General features: G+C 45.1%; 1 protein-coding gene across 2 annotated transcripts in view; it reads right to left on the bottom strand.

The window, feature by feature from the left end:
- The window catches only part of CES5A (carboxylesterase 5A), a 30,800-nt gene that overhangs the window by 2,718 nt on the left and 6,595 nt on the right, over nt 1–21,487 (bottom strand). Inside the window, exons 5-11 of one of the 2 annotated variants that reach the window (XM_077751370.1) lie at nt 19,218–19,371; nt 17,621–17,725; nt 15,752–15,856; nt 14,262–14,402; nt 11,232–11,300; nt 8,511–8,658; nt 209–358 (exon numbers count right to left, since the gene is read on the bottom strand). In XM_077751370.1, coding sequence (XP_077607496.1) covers nt 209–358; nt 8,511–8,658; nt 11,232–11,300; nt 14,262–14,402; nt 15,752–15,856; nt 17,621–17,725; nt 19,218–19,371 — 872 coding nt within the window. The remainder of the gene's footprint in view (nt 1–208; nt 359–8,510; nt 8,659–11,231; nt 11,301–14,261; nt 14,403–15,751; nt 15,857–17,620; nt 17,726–19,217; nt 19,372–21,487) is intronic. The other variant, XM_077751371.1, reaches the window with a different exon arrangement.

The following is a 21,487-nucleotide window of genomic DNA, read 5'->3' as shown; positions in this document are numbered from 1 at the left end:
CACGGGGGGGGGGGGGGGGCTTTTCCAGGGAATGGCTGTGTCTGTAAACCACTGATTAAATCCTAACTCACCAGTCCACTGGACTCTTCCATAATATTGGGCGGGTGAGGGGCTTCGTGCTAACAGCGGTGGGGTCATGTCTTCTCCCCAGCACATCCCAAGCTCCAGTCCCTGCAAGAGCCGAAGCCCCCGAAAGCCTGTTTCTTACCGAACATGACAATGTCGCTTTTCAGGAAGGCACCTCCAAAGACGAAGCGGATTTCATCAGTGTGATCAGCTTTCACGAAAGCCGGCCTTGTGTCCTTTAAGCACTGGGGCGGGTGTTGAAAGTCATAAAAGTAGACAGGTGCGCCAGCATCTGGGGAGGCAGGAAGGGGCCTGAGGCTGGTGCGCATGCGCAGTGGAGCCGGGGCCATCCCGCAGCCCTATCCTGCTGGTCTTGGCCCCACAAACCCATGGGTGGGACGGCTCAGAGAAGACCAGTGACTTGAACCACGCTAACTTCCCTCTTCTTTGCTGGAGGCCAGCACTTCCTTCCACAGCAGCCCCTACGCCCTTGCTAGCAAGAGCTCACCACCCCTCAGGCAGTCTGAGAGGGCAATAGTTTTCGACTTCTCTAAAAGGCTTTCTTACTGAGCCAGGACCTACCTCCCTGTGACTTCCCGTGACTGACTCTGGTTCAACTGTCTGGAGGTAAAGCGAACAAAGTGATTCCCTGCTTTCAACATTCTTTCATCTCTCTTCAGCTGAAGGTCTTTGCTTTGTAATTCCCCCCTCATTTCCCTGCATCATCAAATTTTCTCTACTGGCTCACTGCCATCACAGAGTGCTTACAGAGTCTCCCATTAACATGCGTACACATATGTGCAACACACACCCCAGCATACACATGTGCGCACACACATGCACGGACACACACAGGCACACATACACATGCACACACACAGGCACACACAAACACACGTACTCTTGGTCTCAGCTTCCCCTCTGGTTACTGGCTTACCTCTCTAAATTCCTTGCAGCAAGTCCTGACATTACTCATCATCTCTGCTTCCTCTCTCCTTCTCTCTGTTAATTGAAGTATCATTTATGGGCAATAAAAAAACGCAGATTTTAATGATACGGGTTGATGAGTATTTACAAATGCACTGACATTCTTGTAGTCACCATGCCAAGGTACACAGAACATTTCTATTAACCAGGAAAATTCCCTTGTGTGTCTTTATAGTCACTCTACCAAAGGGTAATCAGTGTTTTTAGTCCTGTCACCACAGATTAATTTTGCTTGTCCTTGACCTCTCTGAAAATGGAATAACACAATATATATACTTTCCTGTGTCTGGCTTCTTTTCCTCAGTGTAATGTTTTTGAGATTCATGCATGTTATTGCATGCATCAGTGGTTGATTCTTTTTTTTTTTTTATCACCAAGTAGTATGCTACTGGATGGACATACCACAATTTATTTATCCACTCATCTGATGATAGACTTTTAGGTTCTTTCCAGTTTGGTGGTATTATGATTAAAGCCGCTAGGGATATCCATATACAAGGCTTTTGTAAGGACATATGTTTTCACTTTTCTTCAGTGAATATCTAAGAATAGCATGGTTGAGTAACAGGGTAGGTGTACATTAAACTGTGTAAGAAACTGACAGCTTTCCAGAATGGTTATATCATTTTACATTCCTTCCAGAAGTACATGATACTTCTGAATATTCCATATCCTTGGCAGTACTTCTGGGTATGGTTTGTGTATGTGTTTTTTTAAGTTTGTAAAATTTTAAGAGGGAGAGAGAGAGCATGGGAGGGGCAGAGAGAGAGAGGAAGAGAGAGAATCCCAAGCAGACGCCACACTGTCAGTGTGAGCCCAATGCAGGGCTCAAGCTCACGAACCATGAGATCATGACCTGAGTCAAAACCAAGAGTCGAGACTAAACCTACTGGGACATCCAGGCGCCTCTGTGTTTTTAATATTAGCCATTCTAGTAGGTGTAAATGTTTTCCTCATTTGAAGTTTATTTTGCATTTCCCTTATGACTAATAACATTGAGTACCTTTTCATCTGCCAAAAGGCTTTCATATATCTTGTTTTGTGGAGTATCCCTTCAAGCCTTTTATCCATTTGTAATTGGATTGTTTGCCTCTCCATTACTGAATTGTAAGAGCTCTCATATTCTGGATATGAATTTTTGTCAGATAATTATGTTGTGAATATTTTGTTCCAGTCTGTGGCTTCCCTCTTCATTTTTGTAACAGCACTAGGTTTTTTTTTTTAATGTAAAATACATATAATGTGAAATTCACCACTGTAACCATTTCAAAGTGTGTAAATCAGTGGCTTTCAGTATGTTCAGAATGTGCAACCGTCACCAATATCTAGGTCCAGAACATTTTCAGCACCCCAGACAGAAGCCCCAGACCCCTTACGCAGTCGCTCTCCATTTGCTCTTCCCTCCTGTCCTTCAGAAACCGCTTTCTGTCTCTGTGGACTTGCCTATTCGGACATTTCATATAAATGGAATCACACAGGCAGCCTTTTGTGTCTGGCTTCTTTCACTTAGCATGTTTTTGTGGTTCAACAATGTTGTAGCATGCACCAGCATTTCATTTCTCACTATGGCCAAATAATAATCCATTGTAGGTAGACACCACATTTGGTTTATCCTCTCATCGGCTGATGGACCTTTGGCTTTGTTACCACTTTTTGGTCTCTCTAAATAAGGCTGCTATGAACATTCATGTCAGATTATTGTTTTCTATTGTCTTGGGTATATCCCTAGAGTGGAATTGCTGAGTTATATGGCAATTTTATGTTTAAGTTTTTGAGGAACAGCCAAACCATCTTCCACATTGCATATGCCATTTACCATTCCTACCAGCTGTATATGAGAGTGCTAGTCTCTCCACATTCTCAATAACATTGTTATTTCCTGGTTTCCATTTATTTATTTGCTCTTTTATTACAGCCACTCTAGTGGCTATGAAGTGGTATGGTACTGTGACTTGATTTGATTTGCCTTCCTTCATGGCTAATAATGTTGATCACCCTTTGGTGTGCTTATTATTAGTCATTTGCATATCTATTTTAGGGAGACGTCCATTCAATTCTTTGCCCACTTCTGAATTTTGTTGAGTTGAAGAGTCCTTCATATATTCCAAATAATAGACCCTTATCATATACAGTAAAACCTTGGTTTGCGAGCATAATTCATTCTGGAACATACTTATAATCTATAATGTAGGTCCTCTTTGGCATCTTTTTGCAAAACAGCCTCATCTCATCACAGTTAAAAACTTACTCCAGCAGGTAACATTTGGAAACCATGAGCTTCTTGAACTTGGTAGTGAACGTGTCAGCTGCTTTAGCATCTGAACTGAAAGCCTCTCCATGCCTCACAACACTATGGATGCCACTTCTCCTCTTAAAGTTATCAAACCATCCACTCCTTGCCTTGAAGCTTTCCTCATTTTCTGTTGACGTACTTGGCAGTTTACTTACGAGGTCAGTGTACAAGGCCTTTGCCTTCTCGTAGATAAAGTTCTTGGTCACAGTATCACCTGCTAGTTGCTTCTCATTTATCCAATCCAGAAGCAACTCTTCTACCTCTTCCAGAACATGTGGTCATTGCTTTAATATTATCCTGACTCCTTTTGCTGCATCTAGCCCCCTATTTCTTCTTTCTGCTTTAATACTGTGCAAATGCTCAATGTAGACTTCCGATAAAATCTTGCAATTTCAGCCACTCACATACCTCGTTCTCATCTCTCAATGATTTCCTTCTTAACTTCCACTGTAATCATCTCCTTCTTCTTACCACCTTTCCTTTCAATGCTTTTCTGCATGGGGACCACTGTGTATGCTCACATAGATGTTAACTATGTGCAGGATTAATAAACTCTTGTCATCTACTGTGTTTAATGTAACTGGCAAAAAGACAGCAGAGGAAAGGGTGTACATCTCAGGCAACCTGACTTAGAATGAAGCAAAGCATTCCTAAGCTTATTCTTGTATGGAAAAGCAAAGAACTGTCCATAGGTGTTTTGAAGTGACAAAAAATATACTAGTGCCAGTTGTGGGCACCTTCCAATGTTTTGAAAAATCACTGATTTCTGCCAAACACTGTAGCCTGAGACTGAACATCTGAGCATGGGAGATGATCACCCACAATCCTGCAATAANTTTGAAAAATCACTGATTTCTGCCAAACACTGTAGCCTGAGACTGAACATCTGAGCGTGGGAGATGATCACCCACAATCCTGCAATAAGAGTGAGTGAGAAGAATCAATGGCTCAGTTGTGATCATGTGATGCTTGGTGTCATGTACTACTTGTATTGCAAGACATTGTTCATTTACCAAGTTAAATTTTATTAGAAATGTTTGCTTGTCTTGCGGAACACTTGCAGAACAAATTACTCTCAATCCACAGGTTTACTGTATATGATTTGCAAATATTTTCTCCCATTCTGTGGATTGCCTTTTCACCTTCTTTACATTATCCTCTGATGCACAATAATTTTTAATTTTGAGGAAGTCCAGTTTATCTACTTTTTTTCATTATGCTTTTGGTGTTATATCCAAGAATCCATTGTTACTTCCAACCTATTTGTATCATTAGTTCTAAAGTGAGTCTCTTGTAGACAGCATACAGTTGGACTATATTTTTATAATCCATTCATTCTGCAATCTCTGCCTTTTGAGAGAATCCATTTATATTTAGTGTAATTACTGAATCCTAGGAAGGATTTATTTCTGCCATTTTACTATTTGTTTCCCAATATGTCCTATATATTTTTATTCTTCAAGTCTTCTATTACTGCCTTCTTTTGTGTTAGATAAGATTTTCTAGTGTTCCAGTTTGATTCCCCTCTTGTTTCTTTTATTATACATATTTGTAGTTATTTTCTAAGTGGTTACCCTGGGGATTACAATTAACATCCTAATTTATAATAATGTATTTCAAATTAATACCAACTTTGTCTCAATAGGATACAAAAACTTTTCCTCTTTATAGCTCTGTGCCTTCATGTTGTTGTCACAAGTTGAATCTTGATGCACTGTATGTCAAAACGTAGGTTTATAATTATTGTTCTTAACACTTGCCTTTTAAATCATATAGGAAGAAAAGAGATGTTAGAGAACCAAAAATAAATTAGTAATGACTTCTATAAGTAAACATAAGTAATATGAGTACCTTTAGTGGTGTTCTTTTTTCTTCTTGTGGGTTTGAGATACTGTCTAGTGTCCTTTAGCTTCAGCCTTAGGGACTCCCTCTATCACTTCTTATTAGGCAGGTTTACTAATGACAAACTCTCTCAGGTTTTGTTTATCTGGAAATGACTTGATTACTCCTTCATTTTTGAAGACAGTTTTGACAGATACGGAAATCTTGGTTGGCAGGTGCTTTTCTTATTTTTCAGCACTTTGAATAAGCCATTCTGGCCTTTGTGGTTTCTATTGAAAAATCTGCTGTTAATCTTATCGAAACTACTTTGTACCTGATCAGTCTATTCTCTCTTACCTCTTTCAGGAATTTCTGTTTTTGGTTTTCAAGTGATTGTAATGTGTCTCTATGTATATCTGAGTTTCCTCCTACTTGGGAGTCACCGAAATTCATGTACATGAATATTTACATCTTTCATCAAATTTGAGACATTTTGATAATTACTTTTTTAATATTATTCTTATCTCTTTTCTCTCTCCTCTCCTTCTGGAAGTCCTGTCATGCATATGTTGGGATGTTTGATGGTTTCCCACAGGCCTCTTGAACTCTGTTCATTTTTCTTCATTCCTTTTTCTTTCTGATGCTCACATTGGGTAATCTCTATGGTTTTATGTCCAAGTTCTCTATTTATTTCTTCTCTGTGCTCAAATCTGCCATGGAGTCCCTCTAGTGAATTTTCCATCTCAGTTGTTGTATTTTTCAATGCCAGAATGTCTATTTGGTCCTTTTATAACTTTATAAATTTTCTTTATTGTTTCTCTATGTGGTGAAAAATCATTCCTATGGTTTCCTTTAATTTTTTATATGTGGTTTTCTTTAGCTATTTGAGCATATTTAATAGTTGGTGTAAAGTCTTTAGTAAATCTAATGTCTGGAGTTCTTCAGGGACAGTTTCTATTAATTATTTTCCTGTCTATGGGCCATACTTTCCCATTACTTTGCATGCCTTGTAATGTTTTGTTGACAACTGGAGATTTTGAGTATTATAATGTGGCAACTCTGAACATCAGATTCTTCCTCCTTTCCATGGTTTGTTGTTACTGCTTGTTGTGGTTATGGTCATCTGTTGGTTTAGAAATGTTTCTGTACTACTTTTGACTATTCTTGTTCATGTGTGGCCACCAAAGTCTTTCTCCTTTTATCTTAGTGGTCAACTAATAATTTTATGGGTCAGCTGAGGTTTTCATAAATGCCTAGAACAAACAAACAGAATCTCCCAGTCTTTGAAGATGGGCAGTGTATGTGTGTTGGAGCACCCTTCAACACTCAGCCAGACAGTGTATAACTCTTACTTACTTTCCACTTATCTTTGAGCAGAGCCTGCAGGTCAGACAGATATAACAGCCTAGGGCCATCTCAGGCCTTTTCTGAGCATGCTCCCCACTCTGATTATGCACAAGGCCTTCTAAATTCTCAGGTATACGGGGAGCTTTTCAAGCTTTTCTTTCCAGAGCATCTCATTGTGCACCTTTTCCTCCCAAGTATTGTCTATTGTTTATTCCAACTGTTATCCCTTGCCCCTAGTGGTAGCAGCCAATGCACTTACCCTTAGATGTTCATGAAAAATGCCCTCCAGGTAGGTAGTCTAATCCCTGAGAGAGCTCTATGTTAGGTGAAATGAAAGCAAGCCCTTTTAGCTTAGTTGTTTAGGGAGCTGCCAGATAGGTCAAAGCAAACATCTACAGTTCTTTGAGAATAAGGTCTCTTTTTCTCCCTCCAGCACTAGGAGCCTATACTATAAACGTGGGCTGCTGTCCTTAAGGCCCTTGCCTAGCTGGTGGCAGGAAACGGTGCAGAGTAAGTTAAAATGCCACAAACACTCTCACCTACACTTCAGGGTCTACATCTTGATTAAATGTTCCTTTGCTTGCTATAAACCCTTGATTTATTTCCAGAGTTCTGATAAAAATTGCTTCTGACAGTACTTGCAAGTTTCTTCACTGCTTTTGAGGTGGGACAGATTTCGGAGTTTCCTCCTCCACCATTTTTGCTAACATTGTTAATAGTGGTTTTTTGATGAGAAAAAAATTATTTGTTACATTTGGGTCTACAACTCATCTCACATTGATTTTTGTGTATAGTGTGAATTAGAGGGGTCAGGCTCACTTTTTCTACATACATATCCAGTTATTCCAGCTCTGTTTTTTGAACAGAATTTCCTTTCTCCATTGAATTATTCAGCACCTCTGTCAAAAACTGGTTAAGTGTCTATTTCTGGACTCCCCACTCTGTTCTATTTGTCTATTCTTCAGCCAACACCAGACTTTCTTAATTGCTGTATTCAAAAATAACACTTGAAATCAGATAACTTTGGTATTCTTGTTCAAGATTGTTCTGGCTATCCTTAACTCTCCATGTAAATTTTTAAAATCAATTCATTCATTTCTCCAAACCCACTGGTGAAAATTTGAGATTGGGATTGTATTCTTTGGAGATCAGCTTGCTCATTTTCTCTTGAATCTGTTTGAATCAGGCTCTTACCCCCATCATCTTATCACAATAGTTCTTGTCAAGGTCACCAGTGACCTCTGTGTTTCCAAATTCATGAGTCTGTTCCTGGTCCTCAGTCTCTTGTCACCTTTGCAGACCTTTTGATACAGAATCCCACAGGGTCCTGCAGCTGCTATCCCTGCCCTGTTTTATTTTACGTAAATTACCATCTAACACATATATATTCTATCTTTACTTGTTTGTTAGTCTCCCCACCTAGGATGTCAGTTTCATGGTGTCTTTGTTTTTTGCACTGATGAAACTTTAGGGACCATAGTACTGTCAGGAACATAGTAGGCTCTTGATAAAAAAATAAAAAAAAAAAAAGTTGTGGAAATAGAAGGAAAGGGGAATGGAAGAGAAAGAGAAAGAGAGAGAAGGAATAAGGGCGGGGGAGGGGAAGGAGGGAAACAAGGTTTGTGCCTCCACTGGTAATACTCTCTGATTACTCCACCACTCCATATGGCTAAAATGTTTGGGAAGACACTTTCAGAGAAAGGAATCTGGGAAACAAGATTATGGGGAGGTGGGAATTTTCTGCATGGTCCTGAAGAAAGAGAAGAAACAGAAACTACAAGAACTGATCACTGCCCCTGAACTCTGAAAGGCAGGGCAATTGCACAGGTCAGCATGCAGGGGTATATCCCAGACATCCTTGGGAACTCCCTCCCACCGAGGGAACAGAAGGGTGGAGCAGGGCCAGTCATCAGGCAGCAAGAATTCCTGCAGCCACTGGCCTTGCTGGGCTGTGACCCTGCTGCGGCCGGACAGCGGGTACTGCTCAGAGACTCACCTCTATGATATCGAGCTGTGACCACCCCAGGGACCACAAAGAGCACATCTCCAAGCAAGTCCAGAAAACTATCTCGTATTTCAATCGGGGAATGCTTGTTGTAGAAGTATTGATCAGCCGCAAGGTACAAATACTGGGTGGGGATGTGCTGTAAAAAATCATGGCCGCAGGAGAGCCAGTCAGCCACAACCAACATGTTAAGCATTTGCCTGGGCAGGCATGATTCTGAGGTCTTTACATGCATCGTCTCATTTAATCCACATAGTGACCCCCTGATGGAAATATCAGAATTAGTCCCATTTCACAGATGAGGGCACTGAGGCTTAGAGGTTAAGTGGTTGTCCAAACTGGTACAACCATGATTCTTTCACAAACTTACTTGCAGCCAAATTTCATGCTCCTAATCTCAGTGCACTTGCCTCTGTGAGATGTTCCAGAAACAGCCATCCCTGGACAGAACTGGCTACATGGTTTGCAGGGCTACCTTGTTCAAAAATGATACCAATTTCAAGATGGTGAAACATGGCATTCAACCAAGTATAGAACTCTTCTGAGTGTAGACCTTTGTGCCTACACAGGTCCCACACCCAGGAGGCCAGCTTCTGGTAGTAGCACTGCCTCCAGTCCTTTGCTGATTTTAGCTAGTTGGTCTCTTGGAGTTCCCTCATCTATAAAAAAATAGGTTGTGTGGAGGATTACATGAGATACGAAGAAAGAAACATGCTGTCTGGCACAGAGCAGGTCTTCTGTTCTATTGGTTTCCCTCAAGATCTATTGCCAAATCCCTTATCAGAGCATTCCACGCCTTCTTGGCTCAACACTGGGCTGCCTCCCTATCTTCAACCCCTCAGCTTGCCCCCAGCACAGATGCCAGAGGATGCGAAGTAAACTTCATGAAGATTCAGGTGATGTTCTTGGGGATCTGTGGAACGTGGGGACAAGTTATGGCACCTCAGCCACTGCCCCCAGCCCCCAACAGGAAAACAGGCACGGTCCTGCAGACGCTTCTCTGGAATTTGGAGGCAGTATACAGCACACCAGGCAGCACTGCTCACACTCGTTCACCAGGTCCTCTGAAGGCTGCGTGCTTTTAATCAAGCCCAGAGCAAGTCCAGGCTCTGGTTGCAGGTGCCTCTGACTTGGACCGTATAACCAGCAGACCCCGAGGAGCTTGAGGTATCCAAGGTAGGTACAGCTGCTCTGTGGACCATCTGGTGAGCCCCAGTCGGATATTCGCAGTGCAGACCCCTTGGATTCTAGACCAAGGCTATGCCTTCTGCACCAGAGAACAACTTAATCATTTGAAAAGTACTTGCTCTGCCACCCAGGAGGGACTGTGAGCCCTTCCAGGCCTCCTGCACCCCCCACCCCCAAGGCCGACTTCCCACTCCTGGAACCTGGCTCAAGATACCTACTCTTGAAATGCCCTCTGCTCAAATGTTCCCCTTTCCTAAACCAGATCAATGACCTCCTCCTCCATGAGGCCATCTCCAATTCAGCCTGCGAGGTCTCACTCTCTGACTTACATATTTTAAATATCTCTCAAACCTTAGTCCCAGTTTGCATCACTAGATAGCCAAGATCCCATCAAACATTCCCTCTGAGCCTTGGGGCCAGAGGGATCCCCTGCCTCCAGTCTATGGCCAGAGGGCTCTTTCCAAAATGGAAGTCGAATCACACCACTCTTCCTCTGTTCCCAGCCCCTGGGCTGAACTGCACACTCCTTTCAGAGCATGTAACAGCCGCAAGCACCCTCCTCTACTGCAGCCTGCCCTGCAGCTGACCTCACCACACTCCTCTAACCTTGGGTCCTCAAGCTTCCCTGGCCCCTCTTCCTCTACCAGCCAGACAAACCCAACTCATTCTTCAAGACTCTTCTCCATGAGGGAGCCACCAGCTTCCTCTGTGGACACCACAGGGCCTCAAACATTCCTCTGCTCTGGTTTGTAGACACTGCTGAAGTGCCTCCTCATTCCATCACCCCCCACCCCCACCCCCCTGCAAGTCTCCAGGTTCTGCAAGCATAAAGTGAGTGCTGGCTTATCACCGTACCTCAGTGCCTACGGAAGCCTGGGCTCTCAACAAGCATCCAGTCAGTGAATAAGGGCATGAAAGGAACCTGGTACAGAGTTCACACTGGATAAATGTTTACGGCAAAAGGAGGGAAGAAGAGAAAGGAATCCACTCCTACATCTAGCATCTGGCTTAAGACCTGATACTGATGTATCTGTGCAGGGAGTAAATGAAAAAATGGTTGAGTCATGGCCCTTGGCCTCACTAGAACCTAAAACAGTGCCTGGCTGGCATGTAGTGAATACGGGTCCTTAGTTCCGGGTATGTTTCAGAATTCAGAACTTTGCTGACTGTGGATAAATAATTCAGTACAGAGGCTGCATATTATGTCACATGCTCTGGGGGCGGTCCCCACATTACTTATGTCATCAGAGAAGCACATGAATGAATGCAGAGGATGCGAACAATAAAGCCCAACGGCCATGAATTAGCTAGGGAAGGTTCGGCTGCCCTGCAGGCTGTTTTTCAGGGCTCCTTGGATTTTGAGATTGTGAATATAAGGGACTGGGGGACTCTATTTGGCAAAGATTCACTGAATGAGTGAATGAGGAATGACTGTAGCCCCAGCCCCTACTGCTGAGTGTGACCCAAGGAGGTTTGTTAAATAGGTGAATCTCTGAAGAGTCACAGTTGCCTCAGCTCACTTACCAGGACCTTGTGTATCGAGCTCAGGGCCAGAGACCTGTTGAGGCCCCCGAAGATCTCAGGAAACTCGTTCTGTGGAGATAAGCAGGGCGTTCTCTGTGAGCACCTTAGGTCACCAGAAGAGAAAGTGGTCTCTCTGAGGGCTGAGGTGCCTGCCTTTTAGAGGGGAGGCTGGGAAGAGCAGGACCTGGTTCAGCCCCCAAGGGCGATATGCAGGAGTGGCCTTAGTGGGTTGGAGCAATGAAGTCTCTTCTCACATTTGCTAAAAGGCAGCCATTCCCTGCCATACCTGTGGTCTTGTGGGGCCCAAGTGGCTGCCCTGTGGAAAGACCATGTGATGAGCTGAAATGTGTCCCCCCGACCCCATTCCCATGTTGAAGACCTAACCCCCAGAACCTCAGAATGTGATGAAGTAGAGACCAGGTTTTTCAAAAAGTGATAAAATGAAAGGGAAGATAGTAGTTGGGCCCTAATGCAACCTGACTGGTGTCCTTACAGGAAGAAGAAATTCTGACACACAGATACCAGGGGTGTGTGTACACAGGGCAAAGACCATGTGGGGGACACAGGGAGAAGACGGCCTCATGTAAGCCAAGGAGGGAGGCCCCAGAAGAAATTGAACCTGCTGACACCTTGATCTTGGACTTCCAGCCCCTGGAACTGTGAGAAAATAAGTGTCTGTTGTTTAAGCCACCTGGTCTGTGGTATTTTGCTATGGCGGCCCTGGCAAACTAATATGGGCTACAGCTTGGCTTTGATACCACATTCAAAGAGAGGCCAGAAAAATCTCAAAGTAGTGATTTCCTGTCTTCTTTCTAGAGACCTTTACAATCAGGGCCTCTGAGAAGTCAGCAGTTTGCAGACAGCCAGTGAGGGGGCAAGACTGGTGGTTAAGAATATAGGCTCTGCCTGGGTGCCCCGGTGGCTCCGTTGGTTAGGTGTCCAACTCTTGATTTTGGCTCAGGTCATGATGTCACAGTTTGTGAGATCAAGCCCCACATCAGGCTCTTTGCTAACTAATAGTGCTGGGTCTGCATGGGATTCTCTCTCTGCCCCTCCCCTGGTTGTGTGTGCGTGCACTCTCTCAAAATAAATGAATATTTTTAAAAAAAGAACAGAGGCTATGCTCGGTACACAGTAAGAGCTATGAGTAATTACTTGCTAAATGATCCGTCCCTGGCCAGTATTATAGCTTAAAAACATGAGAGGGTAGAAATACTCTTCACTTTTCAAATGAATTTCCCTTTGACATTTTCTGCTGAAATTCTTGAGATAATAAATCACTAGAGTAAATATTTAAACATCTCTGTCTCCTGGAATCAGAGGGAAGCTCCAGAGTCATTCAATTTATCCACAAGTATATTTCAACCACTAAGAACCTCTCTATATGTTCAGCAGCTAAGACTTGATTTTGCAGGATTTCCTAGGATCTCCAGTGGCCAGCAGTGGATGTCATTGCAAGGTCACTTGAAATACCCGCGCTGATGCAGACTCTTGAGCTATGCAGACCCGGGCACCAATTCCCATTCTGCCACTTGAATAACTCCAATATCTAACATTTACTGATGTGTACTTGTGAAGCAGGGAGTAAGATCAGCCCTATATCACAGATTAAGGAACGGAGGTTCAGAGAGGTTGGGCAGTTCCCTTGAGGTCACACAGTGGGTTAACAGAGAAACCAACATTTAATGGCAGAGCCTAAATGCATGAAGAAATTATACACCACTGTCTCCTCCCCCAGCTGGGAGCCTTGGGAAAGGAATTTTAGCCTTTCTGAGGCTAAGTTTCTTTAACTGAAAAACCAGGAATAACAATGCCCATTTGCAAGTTGTCACACAGATGGTGTGCACTTGGCATATGGAAGCCCTCGGGATGGTTGCAGTGGTTCTGGTGCTGGTGGCCGTCATCAGTAGCACCTGCCTTCTTTCTAGCAGACCTGGCAGCATCAAAAGGCCTTACTGAAGCCACAGTCCGTGACTCAGACGCCTCATTTACAACACGAGGAGAAAGATCCTCACTCCTACCTACCCCAAAACATTGCTCTGTAAGTCACGTTCACAATGGTAGAGCATGCCTTTAATAGCCCAATGGACTCAGGGCTCTGGTTCTCAACAGCCGCCAACTAGCCTTGAACCTTGGCAAGCCTCTGTATTTGATAACCACATTTCCCTCAGCTTAAGAGGAGGAGGCTGGTCTCCATGATTGAGCTGTGATGATGTCATGGATTTGAGCATTCCTCCCCTTCTGAGGACAGACGAAAAGTTTATTTCAAATTGAGACGGTCTTCTTAAATGGCAGGGTCTGGAAATCATGGCTCCTTCTCAGCACCCAGCCTGAGCACAAATAATCCCTCCTCAGAGAAGCCTTTCCTGACCACTGTTTCTCCTCCATGAAGACCTTCTCTCACCAGTTTCTGTCATTCCTGGCACTTACCACTTTCTGAACCCATCTTTTCAACCTCGCGTTTCATCTGACCCTCCCCTGTAGGACATGAGCTTGCAGAAAGCTGGAAGCGTGTGACTAGTTTGCTGTTGAGAGCTTGCTCTTTACCAGTGTTTAGAGCGTCAAGTAATTGTTCCCTTCATACTTGTTGAATGAATAAAACAGTTCAATGACTTTGCAACTTGTACAAGCCCAAAGAGCATTCTTGGAAGTCAAAATGCTGTAACAGGACACGAAAATTGTAAAGGCCTGAAAATTTTCCAAACCAGCATGAAATTCATCTTGGAAGCAGGAACTGTGGTCATTGTAATGTTTTGAATAAAGCTCAAATGGATCCATCCTCTCTTACTTTTTTCATAGAGTTGTGTCTTTCTCTATGAACCTTATATGAGGGGCGGGGCAGATGCTACTATGGCTGCCTTTGGTCCTCAGCTACTACCCTCCTTCAGAGAGAGGAAGGGGCATCACCGTGTCCCTGGCTGCTGGGCTCCCGCACAACACTCGGTTTCACTGATGACAGTGCTCAGCTGGGGAAGCACACAGCTGCCTCACCGCTGAGCAAGCGACAGGAAGGACAGCTGGGATCCTTACCCTGGGCAGCAGGAAGCCACACTCGTGGTTATTGACTCCGATGATAGAAGGAATTGAATGAAATGTTTTTTGAATCAATAGGTCTAGAGGCTCATCAGGAAAGAAAAAACCATCAACCACTCGAGTGAAAGAGTTGGTTTTCTGAAATAAGGAAAAAGAGAAAAATCAGCATCTGTTTCTGTTCACGAAATCCGCTGTCCCCAAGCCCCTAGCTAAGGAGGGTCAACCCACTGTGCAGTGGTCAAACTGCATCAAGAAAGGAAAAAGCCACCTTTGGCCCATCCTATAGTATTGGTTTTGCCCAGCCAGCCCTGCACTTTCTTAGGCAAAGGGGCTCAAATTCATTGTGCCTTACTTTCCTCACCTGCTAAATGAGGACAGTAAATAGTATTTACTCAGAAAGACAGTAGCCTAGAACTGTGATTTTCAAAGTATGGGTCCTTGACCAGCTGCATCAGCACATCACCTGGGAACCTGTTTGGAACAAATTCTCAGGCCCCAGTCCAGGCCTACTGAATATGAAACTCTGGGGGGTGCAACCAAGCCAGCTTGTTTTGATAAGCCCTCCAGGTGATTCTGATGCATCCTCAAGTTTGAGAACCACTGGCCAAATGCAATAGGCAGAGTGGTGAGCAGGGGACGGGGGAATGGCCGGAGCAGAGGGGATTAGTATGAGCATCTTCCTGAGATGTTCGCCTCAGCACTGTGCCTTTGATCTGGCTGAGTATTTTTCTTGGCTCTCAGGAAGAAACCCCTGATTCTATCCATGGCTTTTTTGGGTCTCTGTTTGGGAGTGAGGATGGCAGGGAGGACTCAGAAGACCTTTCGCACTCCATCGGGCCAAGGACTTGTTATCTAGCTCCCAGACTTTAGCACAACTCACATCAGACCCTTCATCCATGCCAACGAACTGTTTAACACATGTTGGAATCTGACAGATCATGATCTTGCTCTTCCAAGGACCATCGGAAGCTCTCAAGATTGGAAGGGACACAAAAAGCTCATTCAGTCCAGTGACTGAAATTTGTCAGTGGTCATCTAGACTTTGCTTGCATACCTACAGAGGTGGTGTCTCACTACCATCTAAAGGAGCCTGCCCTCTTTCAGAGTTTTTCAAAATTTCCTGGTTATACCAGGCCAAAATGGCTTCCTAACAGAACTTCCACTCTTGACACTGACTTTAGCTTCTGGCAGCATGTGGAACAGGGGGAGTCCCTCTTCCCAGTGACTTAAAGACAACCTTTGTGTTTTCCTGAACCTTCTCCCAGCTAAGCAGCACCCCTCGCCTGTCAAGTTCCTTAAATGACCTATCATGGTTCTACTACTACAGCCACTACTATAAATAGTATACAAAAATAGTATAGCCACTAGTATAAATCCCAACCTCCATCTTTCCAAGTCCCACATCAAAGTGAGTAAGAGAGTGGTGGGATTTGTCTGCTATCCATTTCAAGCACAACCCTGCCCCAAGCCCTCCTGCCCCCCTTCACCTTGTTGATGTCCAACAACTCCTTGGAGGGTGTTGCCCTCAGGCACCGCAGCAGGGCAGCAGAGTCAGATGCCTCGCAACCACAGATGTGCGCAAGCACCTGCAGCTGTTGCCAGAGAAGGACCAGGTCAGAGCGCGGCACTGAAAGTTGCCAAGAAAATGAAAACTGAAGAGTCCTTGATCCTTCATATATGAAGCCTGCTGCCCCTTGCCAGCCCCTGAGGACAGGCTGGCACTGTGCCTCTTTATTCTCTCGCCTGACCCTCCTTGTCATCTTTAGCAACTGCTGGAGTGGGGGGTGGAGGGTGGGGAGGTGGTAAGTCGGCCAGAGTCAGGATGTCTGGTCACAGAGAGACCGGTCCTATGGCATTGGCTTCGCTGGCAGTAGGTCCCACTGAGCCCAGAAGCCCAACTCCGGGATGCTGAGTGGAGCCAGGAGCCCCAAGTGTGAGGAGCAGCTTTGCAAGCATGACTTAACTGTCAGTTGAGGCATGACTTTGGATCAGTGTCAGCTTGTCAGCTCTGTTAAGCCTCACCCCCACCATAGCCTAGAATACTCTGAACAGCTTTTTTCTGTCTCACATCAATCCACTCCTCCCCACCTCCTCCGGATGTCCTTTCAGACCACTGCAGTCCCCAGGAACCCCTTCCTCCTCTGATTTCCTGTTGCCTCAAGGATGCCCACCTTCTCTACCTAGCCTTTTCCTAAACCTGCCTTGCCCAGTCATTGAGCTTTCCACGGGAGCTTATCCCTTGAAAGTAGTGGCCCCTAAGTGTCTGGGAGTCATGAACTCTCTGAGAATCCAATGAAAGCTACAAACCCTCTCCCTGGAAAAATGCACAAACATTTAGAATCTGCATACAGCTTACAATTGTAGGAGCTCAAGGATCACCTCCCAACTACCCACGGACTCCAGGTTAAAAACCCTTGTCATGAAATGACTATGGTCTTCTGAGGTCAGTGTAGCCCTTCCCATTTATAAACCCACAGGTTCTAACATAGAGCTGGAAGGACAATGGACACTCAAAGTTATGTTGCCAGATGAACAAACATATGCAAAAACTGAAAGTCGATATATCGTGTGCCCCAAATCAGTACTCCCTGTGTCTTGGGAGTATTTTTACAATATTATAAATCCATGTCTCTGCTCTTGGTGAACACTGTTATTTGCTATCAGGTGTGTAAGCAAATGTACCACTAAAATGCATAGTCCCCAGGAGGTGGCTCCACAGCCCCGTGCTTAATATTCATCGACTGAATCAGCTCATTTGTTAACTCATTCATTCAGCCAACATCAATAGTCACCTAATATGCACTAGGCGTTATGCTGGGACACGGAAGATACAGAGACCTTGGTCTCCAAGGCCTCACTGTCTGGTAGAGCACTAAACAAGTTGACAGATGACAAAAGTCCGGGGTATATGCCTCACCACCCCCTCACAATCTCATGCCAGGCAACAAGAATCAGTCACAGTGTTATTTCCCACTGAATTGGAAACAGCCTCAGAATCTTTCTCAACATAGTACTCTAGGTAGAGTGGAGTAGGTAGAGGAGATGAGCTGTATATAACACAGGGGACTGAGTTATATATCCCAAGTGAAGAATAATGAATAAGATGTGAGAACAATCACATATACATTGATGTACACACACACACACACACATACACAGAGTCATGCACACTGACAGTATTTCACTGGGGACCTATTTCTTGTCAAACCAGGCCTCCTATGGAGCAATAAGGCTCACCTTGGCCAGCATCAGATTCTTTGGCTGTGGTCAGTAGCTCAGCCAAGCACACGGTCTATGGACATCTGACCATATTCTCCCCTGACCAGGTAGAGGAGAGGTGTTAGCGATATACCTACATCCTTATCCCTCTTATCATCAGAGAATCTCTTGAGAGGGATGATGGCCACCCCACTCTCCATGATGGCTTTGTGGAATAAGCCATTGGTCCTGGGGGACAGGATCTGGAGAGAGAACACAGGAGACCAGGAAAAGTTATCAGGGGACCCCCCCCATCCAGCACACGCACCAGCCACCTTTCCTTAAAGAAACCTCCTTAAGAGCTCTATGCTTACAAAAAAAAGCCCTGACTTGGGGGACTCAAGGACTAGCCATGGAGGTGTGGACAAGTTATTTAACCTGTCTGAGTCCCCAGGCTCTTCAGGGACTTTGAGGTCAAACACCCTGGTGTGTGATTGCTAGCTAGCTCCTTCGCTTCCTAGCTGGGGGAATCTCGGGCAAATTGTTTCATATTTCTGAGCATCAATTTGCTTCTTGTAAAACTGGAAGGAAAAATGGATCGCCTATCAAAGAACTGTTGCATAGAGCGGAAGTAACAAATATAGAAGGCTTTGCCCAATGCCCGGTCAAATAGCACGTACCCACACGACGGGGGTTGTCATCACATATGTAAAGTTGGGTTATTAGAATTCACCTTACTGAATTATTTTGAAGATACAAAAATATCTTGTATACCGTCAAGTGCTATACAGCAGAAGCTCTCTTGGCGCACTTCTAGGTAACTGACTTCTGATTAACGTGTTAACAGAGGCCCTGGAGGTGCCAGCCCCTCAGAGCCAGTGGGCTGTTTCCTAGCACCACTACAGGCAGAATTCTATTCCCACCAGTTTCTGAACAAGAGAGAGGTGTGTTGTCTTCCCAACTGGTCTGGTCAGTTATACTTGCTACTGCAATTACATAATCAATGAAACATCACGGAACCAGTGAAATATGCGTGTAAAAAAGAAAACAAAACTGTTTGCGGAAAGAAACCTGTGATAAAGGCAAGCAGCTGAAAAATATTGTCAGCAAATTACGTGTGAACAAGGTAAGAGAAAAATATGGTGGGGGTAGGTGGGAGGGGAGCAGAAAATTCCATAAATGCACCTCATTCACAGACTACAAAGCACGCATCTTTTAAAGTCCATGCTCACTGTAAAGAAGCTGCAATGGTAATTAGAGGACCATGAATCTGATGGGTGGTCTAAGCCAGAGAGCCACGCTGGACCCCTGGCCAGCAGCCCAACCTTGAAAAGATACCACACCATATACCAAACTGTAGGTTGGGAAAGATACATGTTCCATTTGAAGTTAAAATACAATGTTATATGCACTCCCCCTCCCCCTTTTTAAAAAGTTTTAGGTGAACTTTTCTATTAAACAAGTAATTACCAGTCCTGGTAAATAGACACCAGAGCTTTGACCCTATAAATATAAGGGATTTTTCTTCAAACTGTGACTCAGGATGTGATCTTAGGCAATTCATTAAACCTCTTCTGGATGACAGCTCTTGTGCACGAAATGACAGAGAGCCCCTTACTCTCTGTGAGGCTTGATGGAGACAATGTGTATAAAAGTGTTTGTTTGACATGAAAGCACCAGTCAGCCATACGTGATTCACGGTCCTCGTTTTTGTAACCTCTCCCACCGTTTGTTCAAATCCCAAAGAGAACTCACAAGACTGGAGACGCTTATGGCTCCTGCGGACTCTCCGAAGATGGTCACGGACTGTGGGTCCCCACCGAAGAACTTGATGTTCTCCTGGACCCAGGTTAGGGCGGCTATCTGGTCCATGAAGGCCCAGTTCCCGCGGGCGTGCTCATCCCCTGTGCTGGGGAAAGAAGTAGGGTGAGAATACTCAGTGGATGTCAACCTGCTTCTTGCTGCTCAAGGAGTTCGAGGTGGAGGCTGTGGGTGGGTGGCCACTCCTGCTGGTGGTCAAGAGCTGAGGGTCGGAGGCTCAGGACCATGAAGCAAGCTTGGCTCTTATCCTCTGCTAAAATCTGAGGGGTGTGTGTGTGTGTGTGTGTGGTTTTGTTTTTGTTTTGTTTTACAATTTTATGAAAGCTATGCACTCCAGAAAAATGCACAATTTTATAAGTGCAATTTGAGGGTATTCATAGGCTTCCCTGAATCTGTGGATTCCAGAAAAGTTCTGTTCCTGAGAGTTAGTCTGCACCAGAAAGCAAGACCTCCCTGGACACAGAGCTTCCGGGGAATGACTACATGGCTAATAAGGGTAATGACAGGGCAGTGGCAGTGAGCTGCTGTAAGACTGATGCTCCTACGACCTTCCCAACCTGTGAGGCAGGTGGTGCTGGCTTTTCTCCTTTACCCCCTTGAGTCTTCTCTCCACCCTTCTCTGTCCTCTCCCCAAAGACTGAGCTGTATGAAGTGCATCATCCAGGCGCCCCGCTGTGTATGCTCAGTGGGAGGCACTGGCCGAGGCGTTGAGGGTGGGATAGTGAGACACTGGGAAGTTTATTCCACCACCCCATGCGCCCTCTCTGCTGGGAAGTGCCTTGGGCAGTGGCTGTGTCTCCTCTCCATGAAATCTAGGATCATGCCCTAAGGGTACTGCCAGATATGTGGAAAGTATTCCTGCCAGACAGGAAATCAACACACAGAGGGGACAGATCTCTCGCCTAAGCGATGGAAAGCTGCAGGTTTGGAATTCCAACCCAACCAGTCTGGTCCCAGAGCCCACACTCCTAACTATGCTTGCATGACGCTACCCCTGCAGAATTTCACCTTTCTCAGGGAGGGCGGACAATTAATGGGGAAACAAGGGGAGATACCACAGAACCAGAGAAATAACTAGACCAAAATATCCATGTGAGTATGGGGTATGTGCCATGTGAGTAGCCCCGGGATCATATTCTACTCCCCTCCATTCTCCAGGCCCTTCACTGCCCCTTCTGCTAGTTCCCTGTGCCTGTCCATGACCCCTGGGCTGGCTCCTTCTCTGCCTTCTCTCTCCCACCACCCCCACATCTGGTCAGGAGCCAAGACCTGCCAATTTGATCTCCATCCCATTGTAGCTTTTATATCAGCTCCCATCCCTCCATTTCTATTTATCCAGATTCATAATCCGATCACTTATGATCTGGGTAACCTCGGACAAGTCACTTAACCTGCTTCGCATCAGGGGTGACTAGGTGGTTCAGTCAGTTAAGCGTCCAAGTCTTGATTTTAGCTCAGGTCATGATCTCACGGTTTGTAAGTTCGAGCCCTGCCTGGGGCTCTGCACTGACACGCACAGCCTGCTTGAGATTCTCTCTCTTTTTCTCTCTCTGCCCCTCATCCACTCACTCTCTCTCTCTCAAAAACAAATAAATAAGCATTAAAAAACCCTTCTTCCCATCAACGTTCTCATGTGTAAAACAGGGCTAATGGTGGGGCGCCCGGGTGGCTCCGTCAGTTAAGTGTCTGACTTCAGCTCAGGTCATGATCTCGCGGTTCGTGGGTTCGAGCCCCGCGTCGGGCTCTGTGCTGACAGCCAGCTCAGAGCCTGGAGCCTGTTTCAGATTCTGTGTCTCCCCCTCTCTCTGACCCTCCCCTGCTCACGCTTCTCTCTCTCTCTCTCAAATAAATAAAACATTTAAAAAAATTAAAAACAAAAAAACAAAAAAACAGGGCTAATGGTGGTGCCTGCTTCGCATGTGGTTGTGACGACCGGCGGCCTAGGTACACAACAGGCACTGTGTACGTGCTGGTGATCCCTCTAGTTGTTCAACTGCCAGCCTACTGTATCCTTGTGGCCTGCATCAAGGCTGTGTAGGAGCCTCCCGACCAGACTGCCCATCTGCAGCCTGGGCACCCCCAGCCCAGCCTCCACCTGCTCTGGAGTGACCTTCCTGAAATACCGCGCTGAGAGGTACGCCCTTAGGTCCATCAGCCTCTATGCATGGCCTGGCATTCAAGGCCTTTCCAGTTCAAGCCAGTCC

This window comes from Crocuta crocuta, unplaced genomic scaffold, assembly GCF_008692635.1.
Source record: "Crocuta crocuta isolate KB4526 unplaced genomic scaffold, BGI_CrCroc_1.0 scaffold124, whole genome shotgun sequence".
NCBI lineage: Eukaryota > Metazoa > Chordata > Mammalia > Carnivora > Hyaenidae > Crocuta > Crocuta crocuta.
Note: the sequence above shows the minus strand (reverse complement) of the source record. Positions and strands in the feature narration are given on the sequence as shown.